Here is a 13754-nt window from a genome sequence, read left to right on the forward strand (position 1 = left end):
CCTTGGCTTTGATGGCTTGAGTTATTTGATGTTTCTGGAGTAGCAGAGGGGATGGTGCCTGCCTGTGGATCAAAGCTTAGAGCTGGGTGAGCACAGGACTGGTGTTTCCAGCTGAGGTGGTGAGGGCTCCCCTGCTTGCCCAGGATGGCTGGGGATGGTTCCTGCACAGCACCTGCAGAGGTATCAGCTCCTCTCTGCTGCCTGGGGGCTGCTTTTCTCCCAAGGATAGCAGCCACTCCCATTTGTTGGAAATATTCAGAGTTTAACAAAATGTTTGCTGATGCAAGGAGAAGGCAGTTCTCCATGGCACTTCTTCATGGCATTGTCCATGTTGAGGGTGAGGAGCTCTTTAGAAATTATCTAAAACCTTTTGATATCCTCTGGTGTCTTGCTAAGGACTTCACCAGGTGATTCTTCTGTGTGCAACAGTGATGTGCTTCTATCAGATTTTAAACTTAGTGGTTTTGGGGTGAAGTCCTTTAACTGAAACACTCATAATTCTCATCTTTTGGTTTGATTTAAACTCATCTGAAGCTGTTAATGAGTGTTTGCCCTGATGTACTGCGGTGACTTTACAGCAAGTGGATTAAGTGCTGTGATTTGGATTCATTTTCAGGAGAATCCTAATGAATGCAAGCTCTCAGTGGAATGTACTTTATGCAGTGTCTAAGAAATCACATCTGACTTGTTTTGAGTGCTCAAGTGGTGTCACAGCAGCATTTTTAGCATTTTGATATCTCAAACAGTGAGGCTAGTCTGAAATAGCCTTTCTGTTTGGAAAAAGTGTTTTTCTTCTAGATCTGGGGCACAGTGTCTTGCTTATTGAAGCAACTTCAGTGTAACACTGTACACTTTGTTGCATAGTTTATATTTCTGTACTGTTTTGCATAAAGATATGTAGTAGAAATAGAAGAAATGTAACTTGTATTAAAAAATACATCTGTAGGTGTTGCTTTGGCAGATAATTTCAGTTAATGCTGGTGGCTGTTTTTCCTTGGCCAGTTCTTCTTTATTTATGTGCTCTAAAATATTCTGTAGCAATATTGTTGCTAGCTTTTCTTGTCATTTAAAAAAAAAAAACCACAGTGAGCACTTGAACATCTTGAGAACTGCTCACAAAGCGGTATCAATTTCCATAAGCTTTGTAAAATTCCTCATGCCATTGTATCATCTATGAAATTGTGTGAAATTGATGAAATGCTGGCTTACCCTGGCCTTCTTTTCCATTTAAAGTTTAAGATTAAGCTAAACATTTTGGAGCTATTTCTTGTTGCATCTTTTCCTATACTAACTTATTCAGAAAGGTAAAAAATGCTCTATGTTTTCTTCCTGGATTTTACTTTTTTTCTTTCTACCCTTTTCCAGTATTTTTTGCAATATTCTTTTTTAATCACTTCCTTCCACCCACTTGCACTGTTTCTACAATTTCTTTTGGAAGTGTATCCCTGTTTTAAACCCAATCTTTAACCTGTTTGCCCAGTTATCTCACAAACATGCTGATTTGGAGAAATTCATTCCTAATATCTGGCAAACCTGACTTCTGAGCAGAAGGGGCAGGTAGATGAGAGCTGGTGTGAAAGGCAAGATGTTGGGATACATGAGATGCTGCTGCTCCTTGGACACTGGCTGGTATTCTTTCATCTGATGGGATCTGGAATGTTTCAGTGTTCTAGTTCTGATTTCAGTTGGGCCCAGCAGTAACATGAAATAGTCTACACTGGAAAAAAACAGTGGAGGAAAAAAAGTGAGAACTGTATAGTGGGATAATTTTACAGTGCTGTAGTTTAGTTACGTTTTTTGCTTCTCTGCTAGATCTTGGCTATTGACATGATCCCAGCCCAGAGTCCCTGTGCTAAAGAGTTTCCTGCCAGTGCTTGTACTACTGCATCATATTGCACTGCAAAAATAAGGAATTCTCTTGCATATGCCACCAGAGTCTGTATTTAAAGAAAAAGCAGAGGGGAGAAGGAACAGCAACAGGATGATGTCAAACTGTTCTGTGTTTTAAGTGGTCCCTGCTGTTGAAATATTATTTGATGGAATTAATCTCAGCTGGTTAATAAGTATATTTCAATCAAAATATTTTCTTAACCTGAACAAAGATATAAGTTACATTTAGTTTGGGAGAAAATAAGAGTCTAGAACCACTTTTCAGTGGAGCTATGATTCTTTTGTTCCCCTTAACCTCGTTGGTCTCATTGCTGGGTCATTGCTCCTATTCAGATTTGCATCTGTGCTTGCTGAAGTTGTGTGGTCAGTAATGATTTCATGATTATTGTTGGTTTTGGTTCTGATTTCTGCATTTGAAGTGGGGCTGACAGCAGTGCTAAGGAACCTTCTGGTTGAGATCATGGTCAGTCGCATCAGTCTGTCCTGCCTTCCCATTTGCAGGATGATTTCACAACACAAGAGTTTCGAAACCGTGTCCTATGGAAGCTGGCAGTGCTTGAAGGAAAGATGAACTACTGAGTGGTTTTAGAATTTTGATTCTCTCTCACTCAGAAAGGTAACAGGTGAAGCATTAGGGCCAGTTAGAAGTAGGAAGAAAGATGAGATGGCATCCGAAGGGTTTTGCCATCGCCAACAAAATTATGGCTTGAAGATTGATGGATTCTCTTTTCCTTTCCTCTTTGCTGTGAGAATATAACAATAGAAAAGCAAGAATAGAAGTTTCTTTTTGAGTTTAAATATAAGGGTTTAAATAAAACATTGCTTTTTTTATTAGGAGGAACTGAAAAACACTGGAGAACTATAAATATAGGAGAATATATTCTAATGTAGGACAAATGTTTGGTGATAAACTAGGTATTTAATGTGTTATTTTTATTGATGTAGATTTTAATATGTTATTCTTATTGATACAGATATGGTCCTGAACACCGTGAGCACATGACTTCAGAGATGGACAACCAGATCTGTTACAAGTTGTGATTGGCCTTAAGTTGACTTATTACTATTGAAGAGCTTACCAGGAATTCTCTCATTCCTGATTTTTGCCTATCTGATTGCCTCACACCACCAGCTTGACCATGTATGGAAGTGCTCGTTCCGTGGGCAAGGTGGAGCCCAGCACGCAGAGCCCGGGGCGCTCGCCGCGGCTGCCGCGCTCGCCTCGCCTGGGCCACCGGCGAACCAACAGCACGGGGGGCAGCTCGGGGAGCAGTACTGGGGGTGGCAGTGGCAAAACCCTTTCTATGGAGAACATTCAGTCCTTAAATGCTGCCTACGCCACGTCCGGCCCCATGTACCTGAGCGACCACGAGAACGTGGGCGCGGACACCCCGAAGAGCACCATGACCCTGGGCCGGTCGGGAGGGCGGCTGCCTTACGGCGTTCGCATGACTGCCATGGGCAGCAGCCCTAACATTGCCACCAGCGGAGTTGCCAGCGATACCATTGCATTTGGAGAGCACCATCTGCCCCCAGTGAGCATGGCATCCACCGTGCCTCACTCGCTGCGCCAGGCCAGGGACAACACCATCATGGACCTGCAGACGCAGCTCAAGGAGGTGCTGAGGGAAAACGATCTGCTCCGCAAGGACGTGGAGGTGAAGGAAAGCAAGCTGAGTTCTTCCATGAACAGCATCAAGACCTTCTGGAGTCCTGAGCTCAAAAAGGAGAGAGCTCTGAGGAAGGATGAAGCTTCAAAAATCACCATTTGGAAGGAACAATATAGGGTTTTGCAAGAAGAAAACCAGGTATGTCATCTAATGTCACTGCTGTGTTAGTGTGGTAGCATGATTAAATGAATTTAAGCAGCTGAATTAGATTGGTGATTTTCTTGGGTAATTGATGTGGGTAAGATGTGTTTTCAGCTTGCAAGCCCGTTTTTAGATGTTTCTTGTCAGACTTGTGAATTACCTTGAGTGCTCATTTTTCCTTTTTGTGTTGTGTGTATTTTTCCCCTAGGATTGATGGTTACCACTTGGTTTCCTTTTGGAAGTATTTATTCTGTTGATAATTAATATTTTTGTGCTGTTTACCTCTTGAAGTGTTCTCTTAGATGCAGAATGTACTAACTGCTGACCCCCCAGTATAACTGCACTGTTGCTGAATGCTGACAGATTGCCATTAAAAACAAAGTTGAAGTTACACTCACTGGTATTTAGAGCTAAAATGTCCAGACCTGCAGTTTTCACAAACAGATATAAATTCTGTTCTTGGCTACATTTAAATAGCACTGTTAAATACATGCTTGCTATTCTTTTTGTTCATAAACTGTGCATATCTTGTTATGCAACTATCCTAAAGCACCCTACAGTTTTGGGTTTTTTGTAGTGGTCTGGCCAGTTACAGAATAGGCAGAAGAACACAGATTCTCAGGTGTCTAGGTCTTAGGTCTTGTGCATCTTAAAAGCATCTCCAAATTAAAATAAAACTCAGAAGCTGATTAAAATTGAGGTGTCTTTGTAGTCAGTTCTACTGATTAAAAGCTTTTTTAAAGTTCTTCCACCTAAAGCTCCTTAGTCCTGAAGTAAATATTTGTCTTTGAATGAGTGTCCTCCTGTTTAGTTGTTTCTGGCCAAATGTGGGTTCAGCACCTCTCTGGACTGTCAGGTAAAAAACCTCATTTTTCTTATGGAAAACAGACCCAGTGTCCAACTCCAGAAGTTCCCTGAAATGTAAGTCAGCTTTCATCATGACAAAATTACTTTCCCTATTGAGCTTTTTAAGTATCCAAGCACGTTTAATGAAAGTTTCCATAATTCAAATGTGACCATGTTCTTGTAGCTTTTAGGGTACAGTTGATATTTTAGGCAATGCTTTCTGTAAGATTGCTTTGGAAGGTGAAGGAGAGAGGGAAATGCTGAAGGAAAAGGGTACTGCTTGTTGTACTCTGCTTTCAGGTAGCCTGTCTTAAATAGTAAATTTCTTTTGGTTACTGATTCGTCTACTACACTGAACCTGTCTGCAGTTTTCTTTTCACTTTTTAAAGAGCTTGAAGAAAATAAGTTGCTTTCCCTGAGATAGTATGAAATCATTTAATGAACTTGTCATTTAGCTTTATAGCTGTATTCTTAACAATGGGACTTGTTAAGGTGTGTGACACTTTGTCTTCATTTACTTATGTCATCTTGGAATGTAGAAAACCTGAAGTAAAGTAATTTTTATTGCAAAGATAGGATTTGTTTAGAAGCAGTAACGTAATGAAAATTTTAGTTATAATGGTGCAGTACTAGGATAACAAATACCTGGAGTACCAATCACTCAACTTTTCTGGTGTTCTTTGTATTTCAGTTGCAGGTAAGTCTTTTAGTTCTTAAATTCTTCTCATTTTTGGCCCTGTTTTCATATTGAAGAGACTGTCTTGGAATACAATAATATTTTTTCTGAAATAAATTTTGACATTTGAGAATGCTTTGGAAATCTTGCAAGAAAAATGCCATGAATATATGGTTTAAAATTGATTAAGCAAGTACTAAATATGAATACAGTTGAGAATAGTGATTTCTCTTAGATTTTTTTTTCCCTTTGTCTTTCCTTTATCCCCTAATTAAACATTTACAGATATTTCTAGGCTGCTGTTCTCTAGGCAATCACTGTAATTACTACCACACTGGTAGAATTGTATAACTTTGGTCCAAAAGTAAGAAGGGTGCAATTTAAAAGTAAATGGGTATTATTGCATTGAGCTGTAAAAAAACTAAGAATGCTAATTAATAGATTATAGTTAGCTAACAGTGTGTTCTAATTAAATTCTGAATTTACTGTGTCTTTTATACCATTCTGGAGTTGGTCACTTCAGCCCTTCACGTGGAAGATCAGTTTAATAGGATTTTCTCTAATTAAACAGACGTCTCTGTTTAGACTCTGAACAAGGAATTTCCCAGATGTGTTGGGGGACCAAAAAATATCTTCATTACCTCTTCAGCCTCCTTCTAAAATGAGTTCCAGTATAATTGCAGGAACAGGAGTTTTAGACTTAGTTATGAGTATTTCAGCACGTCACATTTTAAAAAACAGTTCTTGCACGTGTAGTACTTGTGCTTTATATAAAGTTTATCTCAGACCAGTTGTATTGTTTAAAATCGACTCAACTCATGGAGCCAAGATGCTGGCTGACTCATACCATTATCTGATAGTCATCTCAATCTCTTTCCTGTGGTCGTGGCTCTTTATTCTGCTACACACACTTGATTGTCCCTGATTGTATTGCTGTTCTTGTCACCTCAGCTTGAGTGATTGAATTGCCCCTTGGGTTTGGGAGTTGTTAAAAGTACCTGAAAATGTGAGCCCTGGTTGGTTGCTACCTCAGCCTTCTATGAGTAAATGCATCTTTTTGAGTTTTCTTTCCTGTCTCAATAATTGTATTGCTTATTGATTTCCAGGACATTTTCCAGGTTCAGTAAAGCTCAGAGAAGGAGTGAGGGGATGAAAGAGCATGCTGCCTGTCCTGAGGCAGTCAGTCACAGCCTTTTGGTTGTCCTCTGGGGGCACTAGGCAGGAGGGTTATCTTGGATATAATCCTGAGAATGCCATGCACATGTTCTCTCTGTGGCTCTCACCTGGGTGGGCATGCTTGCCCAGTTGTGTTGCAGCACAGCTGGATTCATCAGATGCTCTGAGCAAATGCTGCAGCTGGGGAGTGGAGCTTTATTTCCATCCTTTGTTACTGATCCTGAAGAGACAGAAAATCCTTTCTTTACATAAATGGGGAATGTCACTGAGAGCTCACTTTGAAGAGCTCAAAAGCAAACATGGGAAGTATTCCTGTAGTTAACCTAGGTTCTTGGAAAAACACGGCAGTTTTCAGTGCAGTGTGGATGACTTACCCAGTCATTCTTCACAAGAAACCCAGAGGAAAGTGCAAATGATTGCTCAGTTATGCAAACCCATGCATATTCAAGGAGAAATTGATGAAACCAGTAAACAGGAGCTTGGTTTTGGCATGGTGACACTCTCTAAATGCTTTAGTGGGAGCTGTATTTTTCTGAGTTGAAAACTAATTTTTTTTAGTGTGTGTGGTTTAAAGGTTCCCTGGAAACCTCTTCATCAGAGGAAAGAAAAGACAGTGAGTGTGTTTTGCACCACAACAGAAATAATTTGCCTAGATACTGGGCAGTGATGGGGTGATGTGAAACTCAAGGACAGAGGAGTTCCTCTCAGTTGAAACTTGCTTATGACAAGGTGATTGTGCCTTAAAATAAGTAGTGCAATGCAAATTTGATGTCTAACGCCCTGCACTGAAATTTCCACATTTAACTGATCTACTTTTAAGATCAGATTTATGTTTCAGCTAAAATAGTGTGGTACTGCTGAAAACATCTTTTTACTTTGATGCATTTCTGTGGTCTTTTTGTGGTTAGAGACCTTGGATGTCTGAGTCAGAGAGTTTAACCAAGAAAATATTTCTGAAAGGAGTTTCACCTGGCTTGGGATAAGCACTTGAAGAAGATTGTACTTCATTGTGATGGATATATTCCAGCATTTCACCAGCATTCCCCAGAGTCAGAAGTATTTTCCATTTCTTAGTAGTGTGTAATGAGCATCTCATTTTCAAAAATGTGGCTGTCCATGTGTTAAGCTCTTAAATGCATTGGGTGCTACTGTTATGAGACTGAGCTTCTAATGAGTATACATTCTTTCTCTGAAAATCAGATTGATTCTCACTTCTTCATTGGTTTATTTTTTTTTTTAATTATGTATTAAAACTTTTGATATGTCTTAGTACTGTGTCATTCTATTACTAGCCCCATTCCTGAGCTGGTTCTTCATTGTTAGAAAATGAAGCTTTCTTCCATTCTGGGTGTTTAATTGTGCAATGTATGGTTCCATAGGCGTTGCTTAAAGGCATTCTCTGTATCCCAGAGCACTGCATTTAAATAATTCCTTCAGTGGCAGATGCCTGTTGGCTCTCTAGATTTCTGCCAGCTTTAAGGTTCCTTCTGTCACTCCCCAGCTGCAGCATGAAATTATAATTCAATTCTCTTTCAGAATAACTCAAAACTACCTCCTCAAGAGTGCTTGGTATCTGAAGCATTTATCAAGTTGCAGCACTTTATAATGACCTCAGAAGTTGTCTTGTGATCACCCAAGAGAACACCCTGTGTTCTGTCTTTTTTTCAATTCTGTAAGGAAATAAAACTAGACATTTTGTGGTTATCTATATTCCCCAAGGCTCCTTTTGTCCCATGTTTCCTCTAGAGGTGGGATCTAATACCTTGTGTTGCTTTGAGCTGTAGCATAGGCTGAACAGCTGCTCTCTGCTTGATCCATTAAACGTACAAGGGGAATACTACCAACTTAAAAGCAGCTTGGAATGAAACAGGTGACATCAGTGGTGCTGTTGAACTTAGTAATTTAACTGTGCTTTTCTTGCTGTTAAGCTGGAGCAGGGATTACTTCAAATTCTGCAGAACTTAGAGCAGTCTCTCTGCTATAATTCTTTCTCTAATATGTATTGAGTCTGTTCAGATACTAGACTCCTAACTAGGGTGGCAGTGTGTTATTGCACCATTTGGTGTTTATATTCCTGAAGAGTCTTGTCTGTAATGCTGTGTTTCTCTAGAAGCCTTTGTTCCTTTCAGCACTGTTCTATTTATGGGGTTTGAGTTAGTATTTTTTTCCTTTAAGTGTTCTTGCTTTCTAAAATATGAACTAGGTAGCTTGAAACTGTGTAAGGCTTCCTCTTTCTTAGTCACCCAGTGAACATTTAACAATGATAGATGATGGCAATAGTGCAGAGGTGCTCCTCCATTACAGGTAATTTCTGCTGATGTTACAGCTTTACCATGCCAAATCCAGCATTCTCGTGTGTCTCATACTCTACCTGGTATTGATTTAAGTAGAAAGGAGAGGAGCACTTTGGGTGGAACTGCCAGGCCATGGAAAAAAGGTTGTAGTTGTGCTGTCCATCTTTCGGGTGTGCCTCAGGACCAAAAACTGAAATAGAGCTTTTTAAAACTCTTGATACTAGAAAGCCTCAGAGATAGGAAGATGGTCAGCAGAGAGGGCCACCCTGACTCAACTGTTAGTTGGAAAGAATAGGGTTTTTTTTTCAGCAAAGTAGATTTCTAGGATACAGTTAACAGTCCATTTAATTCTTAAGACATTAGTAAGGCAGAGGAACTTTTGTATTTAGGATAATTATTTGTGTATATGTATGCTCTGAGATAAAAGCTAGAGACCAAAAGAGTTTAGAGGGGATATTTCTGTACTCTGAAAGTAGTCAGTGTGTTTGATAACTCATGAAGAGCAGTGATGTCAGCTGTCTGCACTAGTAATTGAAGAAAAGACATTGTGAAATGACACTTAGGCTCAGCTGGCAGGAGAGGAATAAGGGAATGCACTTGGTTGTGCTTGAGATGTTCCAGTATAGATCTCCTCTGAATATATTTTCTGTATACACTTGTGTTTAGGGGACACAATGAAACAGCACTGTGTTTTCACTAGTGATTTGTGGTGATTTGACATCTTGACAGAAATCAGATTACAGCTGCTTGCCAGCAGGTAGCATAGCTGTTGAGGATTACACTTTTTTCCCCTTGAATGGATAATGCTTTGTAGTTCTTCTGTATAATTTTTGACATAATCTGTTGAACACACGGAAAAATGGCCGCATCTGTTAAATGTAGTGGATCATAATTATATCTCCATTTTTTTGTCTGAGAATAACAAGCAGTAGACCTTGAAACGAAAGTCTTTTCAGCAAAACTTAGTTTTATAACCCACAAGGTCTACATAATTACATTTTTGCATAGTATTTTCAGATTGATATTGGTTCTCTTGGAAAGGTCAGAGTCACCATCTGTAGTGGAAAAAAAATACAAGGACAAAGTGTATTTAGCTTCCTTCTGTGGTGATACCAGTTTGTTCTGTCTAAGTGATTTGCTTAGTGCTTGCAGTAGCATCACCTTGGACTGTGAAGCAGGAGGGGGTGTTTGGTTATATTGCCAGCCTTGAGAGGCAGGTAGCAACTCAAGGTTTTGCAAAGTGAACTGAGAGATCTTTGTAAATCACCAAAAACCCCTCCTTTATGTAGTGATGATTTTGCTTCCAAAGGGTATTAAATATCCTAAGAGAGCTCTACTTCTTTTTCCTATTAATAACCTTGGATTAAACACTAAAAACTTCTGTGCTATTTGGGGGAGATTGAGGCATTCCAATATACATAATGTTTTGCAATTGCTAAGGCAGTATTGGCATTTAAACCATAAAGAAAAGCAAGAAAGGATCTTCTATCAATATCTAGATCAGTATTTGAAGAGATCTTGTGATAATCCAATTTTTTATCAGTTGGCCTCCACTAAGAAAGCCTTTTTAGGGATTCACCCTAGGAAGAGATTGTATTCTTTAAAGAAAAAACAATCCCAAACAAACTACCCCTCCCAAAAAAAAAAAATCCCAACTCAAACTCCAAAACCAACCAATCAAAAAAAGAATCCCCAGCCCCCCAAAAGCATGAAATAGTCGTGTTATGCATGTGTGCTCCCCAAAATGAGCATGATCAGGTGCCAAAATACTGGCACAGAACACCATTATGGCTTTTTCTAGTGATCATTGCTTTGGAAATCAGAGGAGTTAAACTTATGTAGAACAGTGACAGGAATAAATACCATGTGACTGCCTTCTTCAGTTTAATTTTAGCAGCTTGGTTTGTAAACTGGAATGCTAAGTAGTGTACAATCATCAGTAAACCTAAAGAGCTTGTTGCTTTTAAGCTGTTTGTTGAGCTGTGTACAAGATTTTAAAATTAATTTATGTATTACTTCTTAATCCTGTTGCTATTTAAATGATTAAAGTGTGTGAGCAGTGGGCTGCTTTGCTTGTCCCTGAGTGGGAGCTAGAGGTCCAGGATTCCCTTAAAACAGGGAAAAATGAAGTCCTTGCTGCTCTGTGCTGCATGCAATTCCTGTTAAGGACTGCTTTCAAAATCTAATGATTGTTATCACTGTTTTGGAAAATCAATAGTATAAGCCAACAAGGGTGAGCAGCTGGCTGGAGGCAGTTAGGTTCTTCCAGAATTTGATTTCACAACATCAAAATTAATTTGAAGGCAGTGTGTAGATTTTTAACCATCTCGGGCAGTTCATTGCAAGCAAGCAAAATAACATCAGGTTGTGGGGTGATGACTTTTTGAATTTCAGGTGTAACACAAAATACACTTTTATTGAGGGAGGAAGGAAGTGATGGAGATCAGCTGCCTGGGAAAAAGATATTTTTCAATACTTTGGGGATAAATTTTACTGTAGGTGCTTTGTTTAATACCTGTTCCTCTGTGATATCTGCACTGTAATCAGGTTCTGTAGTGTGTTGTTACACATTTTTGTTTCTGCACTGGTACCCCCTCCTATTTCTTCCAATCTCCTCCCCCTTCCCCTCCTTTAGTGGGCTGGAGAGAGGAGCAGGGTGACAGCAATCAAGTAATAAATGGTAATCCAAAATTAAGCCTCACTGGTATCTGTATCAAATGCATTTTTTCCTGGCCAGTACATACAGTGTCCTTGTTCTCATGAGCAGCACTGTGCAGGAGCAGGCACTTCACTGAAGAGGCTTCCACTGCCTAAAACATTTCACAGGTGCAGCCTTGCACACCAGACAGTAGACTTGGCATTGACTTTATGGATTTGTTTGATCCTCCTTATCAAATGATCAGGTACCAGCTACCTTGGGTCGTTAAACTTTGTGAACAGATGGGCTTCTAATTATATGTGGATGTGGATTCCAAAGAATGCAAGGCCATGCACTCCTTCTGATGCTTCTTGTCACTTGCTTCTGAGATTAAAACAAAGCAGCACATGAAGTGCTGTAATTCAGAAATTAAAATCATTTCTTCAGGTACTTCGTACGGGATCTGTTTCTTCCATAGTAGTTGATTGCTCCTTGTAGGGGGATAGAATATAAGAAAATAAAGATAGTGTAGAAAACAATCTTACCCCTAAGGAGTTGCAGCTGGGCCAATTATCAAAGATTAGGAACAGCCCTGACTTTAACAGGCCACAGCTGTAAACAGTGAGAAGAAGATGCTATAAAAGAGTGGGGTGGCTGGTTGGGAAGGGAACTGGAGTCAGTGGCTGCTTTGTGGAGACGAAAGAGTCAGTGCTCTGAGGAGCTGCCCACGAGAAACACCAAGGAGGTAGGAGACTTTTGTGATAAGGAGACAACAGCATGGAACCCCTGCCATAAGATGACAACAGCTCCTGGCATTAATATATGTTATTAATATGTGAAATATGTATTTATGTACACCCCCATACAAATCCTACCCTTTTTAATGCAGAGAGATGAGGTGTATGTACCTTTTTTCCTTACAGGAGTCATGAAATTGTCTGATTAGTGGTCTGATTTTTAGTGGAATTGTGTCTCAGATGACAAATACTTAGCTTTTCCCTCCCCCCCAGTCAGAACTTTCTGAACATCTGTGTTGTAGCATATTGTCTTTGAGCAACCTACAGCTTCTTGTCTCAGGCTTAACCTGTTGTTAGACTTGTTCTTTTAAATTTTTGTAATTTTACTATTGGCATAATTCATTAGACATGTTCTAAGTGGGTATTAGTTCTTGGATGAACAGAAATAAACCATGAGGCAACAAAAGTAACTTGAGATAAGTGGAGCTTGCTTTGTTAGAGCTACCCACGCAGCCCATTGCAGCATCTGATCTCACAGCCAGAAGCTTCCACGAGGCTGATCTTATGTCTCTCTTTGGAGACATGGGAACATTTAAAAGTAAACATTTGATTTGCTGAAGGATTCAGGGCATCACACCAAAGCTCTTAAAATGTTATAAATGTCAAAATCAACGCAGCTGAGAAACACCAACCTGTTTGGAAAATAAAATGTCCCTGTGGAAGATCCTACTTCTCCATAGTCAATTAATGCCTTGGATCTGATCTACAGAAGCAGTTGATTGATGAGGAAGACACATGCTCTTTAAGAGTGGTCAGCTTTTGTATTTGGCATTGACTAAAAATTTACATGAAGCGCTGAAAGTGTTTTTGGCTTCTGTGGCAAGAGGTTTCAATGCTTCTTTGTTGCTTGAGAGAAGGACATCCATGAAGAGGATGACAAAAGCTTTAGGCTGAGAATTAGTGCTGATAGGTGGAACCATGGATCTCAGAATTATCCAGGAAAAAGGAAATGGGGAGACAGAACAAGCAGAATAAAGGCTTATAAATAAGTTGTTAGGAAGTATTGTGCCCTGCACTGGAGACTTAAGAAATAATTGTCTTATTTCCTCAGTTGGGTAGATGTGGAGAATAAGATTCTTCAGCGATTCATTATTCATCTCTGTTCAGTTTGGGAGTGCATATGACAATGTTGTGATTACTAGGTACAGCTCAGTAACTGATGGGAAGGGAGAGAACAATTTTGGCAGAGGACAGAGGTAAAAATCTAGGTAATTTTTTGATCTCATCACTTGTGGCATATTTGTGTGGCTTCCATTAGCATAACACGTTTATGTACTTTTCTGAAATCTTCCTTTGGTTTGCACATAAGTTAATTTTAACAGATGTTGTTGCTTGTGAGGATTAATAATTTATCCAAAGTAGTTGTACAAAAGGCCTAAAAGGCCTACAACCATAGGTGTGCCTTTTTTTTTTTTTTTTGGGTAGAGGAATTTCCCAATCTCCATCAGCCTGTATATCTGTTGAGTAAAGTTGAATCATTTCGTTTGTGGAAGCTTTGATTTGGAGGATGGCATTTTAATCTTTTTTCCCCTCAGCTGGTGTCTGATGGGTCAGGTTTGGCCATGCAGTTGTGAGCCTGTTAATGTGTAACCATTTTAATAGATCTGAGAGCTTAGTTACTCAACA

At 39.6% G+C, this 13754-nt stretch overlaps 1 protein-coding gene across 8 annotated transcripts in view; it reads left to right on the forward strand.

Annotated features, from left to right (window-relative positions):
* The window catches only part of ERC1 (ELKS/RAB6-interacting/CAST family member 1), a 278215-nt gene that overhangs the window by 7366 nt on the left and 257095 nt on the right, over window positions 1-13754 (forward strand). For all 8 annotated transcript variants that reach the window (XM_036400558.2, XM_036400559.2, XM_036400560.2 and 5 more), the window contains exon 2: window positions 2865-3698. In XM_036400558.2, the coding sequence (XP_036256451.1) occupies window positions 3030-3698 (669 nt within the window). In that variant the 5' untranslated portion in view covers window positions 2865-3029. The remainder of the gene's footprint in view (window positions 1-2864; window positions 3699-13754) is intronic.

Source organism: Molothrus ater, chromosome 5, assembly GCF_012460135.2.
Source record: "Molothrus ater isolate BHLD 08-10-18 breed brown headed cowbird chromosome 5, BPBGC_Mater_1.1, whole genome shotgun sequence".
In the NCBI taxonomy this organism is placed as follows: domain Eukaryota; kingdom Metazoa; phylum Chordata; class Aves; order Passeriformes; family Icteridae; genus Molothrus; species Molothrus ater.